Source organism: Sorex fumeus, unplaced genomic scaffold (assembly GCF_029834395.1).
Source record: "Sorex fumeus unplaced genomic scaffold, SorFum_2.1 ptg000038l, whole genome shotgun sequence".
NCBI lineage: Eukaryota > Metazoa > Chordata > Mammalia > Eulipotyphla > Soricidae > Sorex > Sorex fumeus.
Window position 1 is genome coordinate 6,160,998 of NW_026606095.1, and position 11,196 is coordinate 6,172,193.

The window sequence follows — 11,196 nt, forward strand, 5'->3', positions numbered from 1 at the left end:
GCGGTTCTCAGCCTTCAAGTATGCCTCAGAAAAAAGCACACCTATTCCCTCTTCATGGAAGATCCCAGGAAAAGCCAAAAGTTAAGATCCAGTGGGTTCAGAACCACCCACAGGCAGCAGTGTTGGGTGAGCAGAAGAATCAGGGAGGGCAGATACCAGAGCCTTCCATGTTGTTAGATGCCTGAGGAAGCAAAACCTGGGATGACAGAGTATTCATTTCTGGAGATGGTGCCAACTGCTGGCTAACACACACCACATGCCTCAGATACAGTGTATATCTGAACCTCCTCCCAGACCTCCTTTGTCAGCTCTTTATACCAATAACCATCAATCGGATCACTTATGAGAACTAAGGCAACAATACAAAACTAAGAAAATAGGTCTTTTTATCCCCAGCAACACAACAAAACAAAACAACATGGGTTTGTTTGTTTTCGTTTTAAATACATCTTGCTAGCAGGTGCCTTGGGATTCCAAAAGGAAGAAGACACAAGTGTTTGGAAAAATAAAGTGTTATTCATAGAAACAATCATATTAAAAAGGGTACCTTAACATTTTTCACAAATCTAAAATGACAGCTTTTCTAAGATTCATAGAATCAACTAATCTAGAAATCATCAACATTTTTTGCTTTTAAAAACATATGTACATTTCTTAGAAGCAAAATCTCACCAGAAAAAAAAATAATGTTTCAATCAAGTTCCCTGAGAAAACGTGGACTGATACCCCACATGGCATGATGCTACAGCAGAAAGTAAACTATTTACCCAGCTCATTCAGAGAACAGGCAAATTTCATATTTCCACATTAAATCTACAAGAGAAATCACGCCCTCATGATTTGTTATTGCTGTAAATTTGTTCGAGCAAGGACAACGACCGTCCTTAGAACTCTCAATGTGCATTTTGGCATAGGTCAAACCTCACTATTGTGTCACATCCCTGAGCTCTCTGAGTAGGTTCAGTTTGTCTTCTGCCTCTCGCCAGCCACCAGGCAACCTGGCCCCACAGTGCCCTGCACTGATACAAGCTCGGTGTTCAGTGCCACATGCTCTTTCACCAACTGTGCATTGCAGAAACCACACAACTTGATTGCCCTGTGAGCACCCTCTGTTAATGCTTGGGATCAGGACAGAAGATCCGGGTAAGGCCACCACTTAGGCCTCTTCCTGTTCCTAAAACTCCCTGCAGTGGTCAGTATTTCAATGCCTGCAGGGCTTTATGCCGAAGATGTTCATCCAGGCATTGGATGGCAAAAAGGTCAACATCTGTGTCAAATTTATTGGCAAATAAATGGTGGGTGCCCAGCATCCACTTCAAATCACCTGCTCCAAAGATGCACACGGAGCGCACATGGACCCCGTTGCAGGGGGGGTAGGGAGCGCCCTTGGCAGTATCACCTTCAAAGTAGTGCCACTTGACAAACCTAACGATGGCAAGCATGTCAGACATGTCATACTTGTGGCTTAAGGACACGGAGCCTGGGACTTCGGGGATGCGCTGAATAGTGGCCCAGAGATACTCGTCAGGGCTGTACGTGTCCTTTGCCCATTCCATAAACCTTTGGATTCTTTCATTCTCTAACACATACCCCACAAACTGCCTACTAACCACAAAATAGGCACTGCCGGAAAAGAGAGGTGTCTCAAGAGGAGGGGGCGCTTTGTCGGTGCCAGTGTTCGTCAGCTTCCCATTGACCACTGTGTAGTGTTTCTTCCACCTTTCCTTTTTATTGTGTGGCATTTTCTCTGTCTCCAGGTTGTTTTCACCCATCAAGGACTTGAGCTTCCTGACAATTTCCAGGTTGGTTTTGATAGGGAAATCCATACCGCAAAGATTGATCAAGTACTTCCAAGTCGCACTCATGCTGTACAGGTCCTGCATACAGTTGAGATCTGCCTGGACACGGTTCCATGAAGCATAGACTACATTCTCCAGCCGGCTGGCTACAAACACATTACTGAAACAGGACGCAATGCCAGTTACCGCCTCCAGAAAGGATTCCTCCGACTTTTTGTCCACATGAATGCAATAGAAATTCTGGGGCATATAGATCGCGCGCAGGAGCCTGTCAAACATTTCGATTTTATGATGGACCACTATCGAATAGGCTATTGGAAACGCAGCCTCTTCCTTACTGAGGGGTTCGGTGAAATACTTGCGCCTCTTGATGAAAGAGGTACAATCGCTGGTCATGTTTATGTAGTCGTAGGTGGTCCATCGAGGTTGCTTTCGAAATTTCACTGTTAGGAGCTCAAGCTTGACTTTTTCAATTTCCTCTTCATTGCCTTGCAAGACTTTGGTGCAATTAATGTCACTACTAGGATTCTCACCACGCAGCTCCAGATGGTGAACACTTACAAATGGCTTTTGATGAAGTCTTAGAATAGTGAAAGTGACGAGGGAAAAAATAAGAAGCCAGATGAAGTATTTAGTGGGAAAACACAAAAGTCTTCTGGGTAGCAGCCTCCACAGCATTTCAAACAACCACTGGGAACGTACCCCTGTTTAAGGAAATGCTGGGCTCTCAGCACCAATGATCTTCCTTCACCATGACCTGAGAGGTGTCAGGGCGTATTTAGTAGAAGTCCAGAAGCAACTTGCAGTGTAAACTACCCCTAAAAGAAAAAAAAAAATGAAGGTCACCTATAAATGGTATATCACACCTTAGTCTTAAAAATTGTCATCTTTGCTATGAGGAAAAGTGTTTAAAACAAAAACAATGTGAGTCAACCAGAAAGGGTTAGTATTACAGAAAAACCTGCTGATGCTGGTATCTGTGTTTTGTTTTGTTTTGTTTTGTTTTTTAAGAAGCTGAGTATAAGGATCTGCTGAAATATGTTACAATCAACATTTTGTCTCTCAGGTATGTTCAGAAGTTGAAAACAAAATACAGTTGAAGACCAAGGCTATAATTATTGAACATCCCAGATAGCTAGTGTGGTTTTGATCTGCTAATGAGCATTTGAGGTCTTTACTAATGATTTCCTCCTGATTACCATCAGTGCTGATCAGCTGGATTCAGAAAGCTCCAGGAATTGAAGAGATCAAAGATTTTACCAGTTTAGAATGAGAGGTATACTTCAGGAAAGGTTTAAAAAAAAATAGCGTGTCTTTAAGAATCTTTGAAGGAAGGAAGTACACACCAAAAGACCCAGCAGAAACAAGGTCAGCTTTGAGACTGTGCAAAGTTAATTCATTTAGAAAGAGAAGTCATACATAATCCAAAAAAGACACAGCCCTATATTTTCTACATTAGTGGTAACAGGTTATAGTAATGTGGCAGAAAAACAACAGTTGCATATAAATTGTAATTTTATAAAAGTCTTTTTGTGAGAGACTTTTTGTCTATAATCTAATTACAAGACCCCAACTCACTATTATTATATAAAATACTAGGGGCTGGAGTGCATGCCTTGCTTGTTGGAGCCCAAGTTGTATCCCTAGCACTGCCTGCTCCCCTCAGCATCCTTGGGAATAGCTTTGAAGCACCACTGAACGTGGGCCCCAAATAAATAAAAAGGTAATGAACTGCTTCTAAACCTTTTAAATATTGCTTCAAGTTAACAAAGTTATATACTTGTTAATTTGTTCTCTAATAAATGCCATTGGTGAGGGGATTTTTTTTGTTTGTTTTGGTTTTGGGACCACACATGGCTGTGATCAGAAATTATTCCTGGGTCCAAGCTCAGAGATCACTCTTGGTGGCCTCAGGGGACTATCAGGAATCAAACCCAGGTTGGCCATATGCAAAACAATTGCCCTTCCTGCTGTACTATCACTCCAGCGCTCAAATGCTGCTTTTTCAACAAAGAAAGTCAAATACATCAACTGTCTCCATATCAGATTTACAAATTTGAAACAGTCTCTAACATCAGAACTAACACTTGACTTTTCAAACATTTACTTTGAAAATAAACGGTGGATAAATGAATGGTGGGTAGTAATAATATTTTTGAAAAACTAACCAATAGTAGTATATGTAGACTAATGTCATCATTTAGGCTTGAGGAGAGTCGGGAGCATTCAGTTCTCTGCTGCTGTTACACACGGCACTTGTCACTCATGGGTCGATTTCTCAAATGTACCTGGGATTCCACAATGGTGATCTAGCCCCGCTGGCTTTTACAAATTCTGCAAAATGAAAAGGAAAATTGACTGAGGCAGGTACACAGACACACACATAAGCATCACACTCACGATGCACATTAGACTAATTCATTGGGCTAATCGTATATATCTACTTTTCTCTTTTTCCTTCAAAATTATGGCTGCCTAATTTCTTTATTTTTCTTTTGTTACTGTTTTTCATGATCACGACCATCCTGTTGTTCGTCGATTGCCTCAAGCAGGCCCAGTAACATCTCCTTCATCCTAGCCCTGAGATTTTTTTTAAAGTGCCATATTTAAGGCTCTTTCAGGATTAGGAGAATGAGACCCATCATTGTTACTGGTATTTGGCATATTGGGTACGCCATGGGGAGTTTGTCAGACTCTGCCGTGTGGGCAGGCGCATTCGGTACATTACATTCGGTAGCCTGCCAGTTTGTCCAAAGTAGGAATGAGATAAGATGTCGCTGGCTAGCCTGCCAGTTTGTCCAAAGTAGGAATGAGATAAGATGTAGCTGGGTTTTCTAGTCTCTGTGTCTTGGCCGTTGATGGGATTACACGGTGCCAGGGGGCCAGTTGGTGGGTGTGACCCCTGCCTACTGGAATTTGGAGGATCTGGGTGGAGGACGCTCAGCCCCGATCCAAGCAGGCTTGGAGATCTCAGCCCCGGGACCCGCATGCCTTTGTTCCTCTGCTGGTACCTTCATGCGTGTGGAGAGTGGTCTCCGCATGGTGGTTGCTGGTTCTGGAGGTCTTCGGCTGCTGGAGCCCTGGTCAGGGAGGGGAGGGAAACTCAACCCGCTCCCCCCAAGGGACCCCGGCGAGGACAGCCAGGCGCGGGGGCAGGAGACTCTGTGCCATTCTCTTCCGGGAGCTGGGTTTTATAGTCTCTGTTCTTATGGGGGTTATTTACTTCCTGAGTGCTCAGAAACCACCAGGACCACAGCTGGTGATGTCAGAGGGCCCTGGGGCCCTGAGATCAAACCTGGGTCTCTCACACAAGGAAGTCACATGCCCTTCATTTGAGTCACCTCCTGGTCCTGACTTTCCTCTTTCAAAATTTCTTTCCCTCCTGTCTGACCTATTTTTCTCAAAGTGCTTGAAAATTACCAATGGTATCAAAACATGCTGCAATTTTCATCGCCATAGTTGAAAGGAAACTCTCAGTGCATTCCCCACAGCATGTGTAAAGGAATGGCACACTGGTCCATTAGAGCTGGGAAACCCACAACATCCTAGTCCTCGCAGTGGTCTGCACCGGCTTATTAAAGAGCTCATGCAGTAGAACTATCTTCTTTATCCATTTGTCTTATCTGCTGATAACGGTCATCGCCATCATCACCCTACTCCAAATCTTTCCAAGAGCAAACTCTGGGAGACACGGATGAAATACCCCAGTACCTCAATCATTAAAATTGCGTTAAATGATTAGGGGTGGGAGCAGTAGTACAGTGGGTAGGGCATTGGTCTTGCATGTGGTCAACCTGGGTTCCATCCCTGACACCCCATGTGGTCGAAGCTCCCCTAAGACCTGCCTGCTACCTGGAGTGATCCCTGAGTGCATTGCCAGGAATAATCGTTGTGTCCCACTTCACACACACACACACACACACACACACACACACACATACATATATGTATTTTTTAAAATCATTTAAAATCAGAGCAGCTCCTGATCCATACTGGTTCCAGCAAACCAAAGCCTATAATTATTGCATGACTTCTCAACTTACTGAGCAGACAGAGACCTAAGAGGCTCACACAACAAATACAAACTTTAGAAAATTAAAGCAATTAGAATAACAACAAACTAAGCAGCAGCAACAACAAATGGATAGCAGGGCAGGGGTAATTTTGAACACGACACATAAAAATTCCACACGTAACAAAGAATTACAAGCATTTAAGGAATTATGGACTTCTTCTTCATAAAGGAAAACTAGCAGTAAATAACAACTTCCTCCAAGGAAGCCTGGGATTTAGCTGAAACAAGACTTTCAAGTCAGTGATGAGGAATATGTTTAAAATGAAAACACAAAAAACAAACAAACAAAAAAACCCTAAAGAGCTAAAAGAAAGTATGAAAATATAGAACAAATTGAGATTTTCAGTAATTCTATCAAACTCATACAAAGATAAGGCTGAGAGAGAATACAGGGATTAAAGGGGCTTGCCTTGTCTGTGGAAGACCCTGCTTCAATCTCTGGCACCATAGAAGATCCCTGAGAACCCCCAGGAGTGATCCTTGAGCACTGAGCCCAGAGCAAGCCCTGAGCACCACTGTGTCTGGCCCAAAAACAGTAACAAAAGCAGCATTATTCAGGGAGTTAGATAAAGGGAGAAAGAGGCAAAGAGAGAACAGGGAATTGAGGGCTGTGAAACAATTCTGTATGACACTATAATGTTACAGCATAGTATACATTGGTCAAAACCCACTGGCCTGGACAACACAAGAATTGGCCTCTCCTGAGAAAAGAAATTACACAAGGGGTTGTGAAAATGATTCACAACTTCAAATGAGAAACAACCAAGGGAGCCAAAGAGGTAACGAAGTTCTGTGGTAAAGCATTTGTCTAATACTTGTGAGGCCCCGGATTCAATCTGCAGTGCCACAATCAATAAACAATTTTAAAAAGGGGGGGGGGCAGCAAATACCAATGGAAAACATATTTAATGATTAGAAAGGAAAAGGACTCAGGAAGTCTATAATCAGAAAACTTTCTGGTTAAAACCAGTAAAGATACTGCCTTACACTGTAACTATTGTCCACACTGAAGAAATAAAAAGCAGTAGTAAAAATATTTACACAAGAAGGGCAATTGTGCTTATAATGCATGCCCTATTCCATTTGATTTAAAAAAAAAATCTCATATGATCCCCTGAGCACCGCCAGGGTTGATTCCTGAGTGCAGAGTCAAGAGTGACCCCTGTGCATTGCCAGGTGTGACCCAAAAAGCAAAAAAATAAAAAATAAAAATAAATAAAATAAAAACATCTGCAGAGAGTATAATTTTTAACATTGTTGACAGGCTTAGGAGAAAGTAAACATAAGTGGTAATAATAATAGAAAGAAGAGAGAAGTGAATGGAGCTATATTGGAACATTTTTTCTGTGCTATTGAAATTAAATGCCACGAACTAAAAACAGAACAAAATTTTGTTTGTTCTGTTTTTGTTTTGTTTGGGATCACACTCAGCAGTGTTCAGGGACTACTTTTGGTTTGGTGTCTGGGGGTCACTCCTGTCTATGCTTGAAAGACCACGTAGTGTCAGAGATCACATCTTGTGCACTCCAGGCTGTTGAGTGCTTCTTTCCAGTCCCCAGATAGAATGTACTCAGTTAAAAAGTCTTTTGCAGTTCTCAGGACAGTCACTAAAATTACAACTCAAAGGTATACAGAAAAGAAAATGTCCAGACAATTTAAATAATACACTGGTCAGTCTTTAACACAACAGAATGCAGTATTGGAGAAGCAGGAACAAAAGACATCAAATACAGAAAACAATCACAAACGGCCAAGAAATCCTATTTTATATGTAATTATATTCACTGCTGGAGTGATAGCACAGTGGGTAGGGTGTTTGCCTTGCATGCGGCCGACCCAGGTTCAATTCCTCCGTCCCTCTCAGAAAGCACGGCAAGCTACCGACGGTATCCCGTCTGCACTGCAGAGCCTGGCAAGCTCCCCGTGGCATATTCGATGTGCCAAAAACAGTAACAACAAGTCTCACAATGGAGACATTACTGGTGCCCGCTTGAGCAAATCGATGAACAACGGGAGGACAGTGCTACAGGACAGTGGACAGTGTCTATTCATTACAAATAGACAAAGTCAAAAAGTAGAAAGTAACAGGACATATTTTCCAGTATCAATAGAATAGAAACTATTTTATTTGATTTGAGGGTGGGAGGTGCACATTCAGGAGATTACAGGACCATGGGGTGCTTTGAGGTTCAAAACTGAGGTTCCCACATGCAAAGCCTTTGCTCCACCCATTTGAGCCATCTCCTTCACCCTAGAAATTATTTTTAGGAAAAAAGTTCTTGATGATTGTTGCCTCGTCAGAAACAAAATATCCAGCTATACTATGTCTCTTAGAAACATAATCTAGGTTTAAGCAGATTGTGTTAAGAGCGCGCACACACACACACACACACACACACACACACGTGCGCGCGCACACGCATGCATGCACGCACACACGATACTTTTCAAACACATTAGCAAAAGGGAGTTAAAGAAGTTAACTCGTGGCTGACAACACGGACTTCAAGATAAAATTTCTTATTAGAAGGAGGAGAGAAACCATTTATGCAGATAAAATGCGTAAGGGGCAGAAGGTCAACAAGGAAACAGCCTGAGCAACATTCTAAATCCACCTCAGTTGGTCTGTTGAACACTGGACCCAAGAATGCCAGAGTATGATGCTTGTCAAGAGCACCTGGAACATTCTCCCTGGCAGTTCAAACGCCATAGGCCATCAAACCTCAATACACTCTCAACAGGCTGGTATCATTGAATGCAAAGCCTCTTAAGGCCAAAGAATGCAAGGGCAATGGCTCAGTCCCTGCAGCATAAAGAGAAAAAAAGAAGGGGCTGGAGCGATAGCACAGCGGGTAGGGCATTTGCCTTGCACGCGGCCGACCCGGGTTCGATTCCCAGCATCCCATATGGTCCCCTGAGCACTGCCAGGAGTAACTCCTGAGTGCAGAGACAGGAGTAACCCCTGTGTATCACCAGGTGTGACCCAAAAAGCAAAAAAAAAAAAAAAAAAAAAAAAAAAAAAAAGAGTGAAAAAGAAGGCAACGAAATCACAGAACAGGCAGAGGGTCGGTGGAGCTGGCTCCCACAGGCCTGGCACCACCTGGCCCCTCCCACCATGTGGCCCCTGAGCACCCAGGGACAACCCTGGTGGGCTCTGCACATCTCCTCAACCACCAGAATGAGCACAAAGCAATCTATGGCCAACATAGTCAGAGAAGATGGTCAGAAGTGGCACCTGGTACTCCTAAGCACTGCTTGGGAGCACCCAGCTCCCCGAAAAAGGAAGATTCTGAGAAATTAAAAACTATGTGAAATTAGGCCATCTGTTTCTTGTTTTTACTTTTTTTTTTTTTTTTTGCTTTTTGGGTCACACCCGGCAATACTCAGGGGTTACTCCTGGCTCTGCACTCAGGAACCACTTCTGGCGGTGCTCAGGGGACCATATGGGATGCTGGGATTCGAACCCGGGTCGGCCACGTGCAAGGCAAATGCCCTACCCTCTGTGCTATCGCTCCAGCCCCAGGCCATCTCTTTCTGTTTGTCTGTTGCTGCTTTTTGGACCACATCTGGCAGTGCTCAAGACTTGCTACTCCTTGCTCTGCACTAAAGAAGCACTCCCGGGCCATGTGGAGTGCTTAGAATTGAACCCAGGTTGCCACAAGCAAGGTAAATGCCCTACCCACTGTACTATTGCTCCAATCCCTCACTGAATAACCAATGAGTCAAAGAAGAAATGACCCAAATAACAAGACATTCAGATATGAACGAAAATGTAAACAAAAAAATAGCAAGACTTAGAGAATGTAAGAGAAGCTGTGCTGAGAAATTTTAGCTAACTATAAATCACTATATAAAAACATGGAGCTGAGCTGTAGCAACAGTAATAATGGTAATTTTCAAAACTAATACAGAAAAGTGTAGGCCCAGTGGAGGAAGAAAAAAAGAAAAGCAATAAAAGTCTGGGTTGAAATGGTTTTATCAGTGAATTCTATCTAACATTCTATTAACATGAATTCTATCTTGCTGAAGCAAGAATTAATAAAACTGCTCAAAACTTTATGGGGGTTGGGGCTGGAGCAATAGCACAGCAAGTAGGGCATTTGCCTTGCACGCGGCAGACCCGGGTTTGATTCCCAGCATCCCATGTGGCCTCCTAAGCACCGCCAGGGGTAATTACTGAGCGCAGAGCCAGGAGTAACCCCTGTGCATCGCTGGTGTGACCCAAAAAAAAGAAAAAAAACTTTATGGGGGTCAAAGAGAGAGCTCAATGGGTTGAGCACATGCTTTGCATGCAAAAGACCTGGGTTTGGTATTTACTACCACAGAATCACTCAAGCACCACAAGGATGATCCCCACACACAGTGCTAGAAGTAGCCCCCAAGCATTGCTGGGTCTGGTCCCCAAACCCAAACAAACAAAAATCTTATTTTAAAAAGGTAGAATACTTCCAAGCTACTCTATACAGCCAATACTGACCCTAACAAGAAAACTATAGATCACATCTCTTATAAACACATTTTTTTTTCAGTTGAACCCAGCACCCTACATATAAAAGTCAATTATTCTACCACTGAGCTGTTTCCTAACCCCAGACACAAAATTTCTCACTGAAATCGTAGTGAATCATATCCAAAACACATAAAAGGATTATATGCGTGACCAACTGGAATCAAGCTCAGAAATACAAGGATGATGTAACACAAAGTCTATGCATCATATTAATAGGATAAATGGAAAATACCTCCATGACCATCACAACTGACAGAGGAAAAAAAATACTTGATAAAATTCAGTATTTTTCCTAGTAAAAGCTTTTTCAAAACAAACACATAAAATTAGGGGAAATTTTTTCAACCTGATAAAGTAACCTATGAAAATGCACAGCTAGCATCATGATTAATGACCAAAAAAATGACACAAAAAATATGCTTCTCTAAGTTTAGGAATAGGATAAGGTGTTCAATCTTATCCGTTTATTCAACACTGTACTGCAGGTAATTAGGTAAGGGGGAAAAAATTTAATGGCAAATGCCATCAAGTTTAGATTGGAAGAAACAAAACTTTCCCCATTAGTAGATCACAGAATCTTGACAGAGTTTTTAAAATCCAATAAAATATACACATAACAAAGTGTGCAGTAGGCTCAAAGACATGACATACAGATTAAAGCACTTGCCATGCACGCAGCTGACCAGGTTAGATCCCTGTATTGCATATGTTCCTCTGAGCCTCACCAGAAATGATCCCTAAACACAGAGCCAGGAGTAGGGCCAAGTATCACCAGGTGTATCCCAAAGGCAAAATAAATAAACAAACAAACA

At 42.6% G+C, this 11,196-nt stretch overlaps 1 protein-coding gene across 1 annotated transcript; it reads right to left on the reverse strand.

Annotated features, from left to right (window-relative positions):
• Positions 1-443: 443 nt before the first annotated feature.
• Positions 444-4,084, reverse strand: GCNT1 (glucosaminyl (N-acetyl) transferase 1). The gene is made up of 2 exons (XM_056118785.1): positions 3,968-4,084; positions 444-2,617 (listed from the first exon to the last, which is right to left on the reverse strand). Exon 2 carries the CDS (start codon positions 2,475-2,477, stop codon positions 1,194-1,196), a length of 1,284 nt encoding a protein of 427 aa, XP_055974760.1. The 5' UTR covers positions 2,478-2,617; positions 3,968-4,084; the 3' UTR covers positions 444-1,193.
• Between the last annotated feature and the right edge of the window lie 7,112 nt (positions 4,085-11,196).

What these genes read in the sequence shown, in the direction of transcription:
- GCNT1 (XM_056118785.1), bottom strand. Translation starts at nt 2,477, where the DNA reads ATGCTGTGGAGGCTGCTACCCAGAAGACTTTTGTGTTTTCCCACTAAA.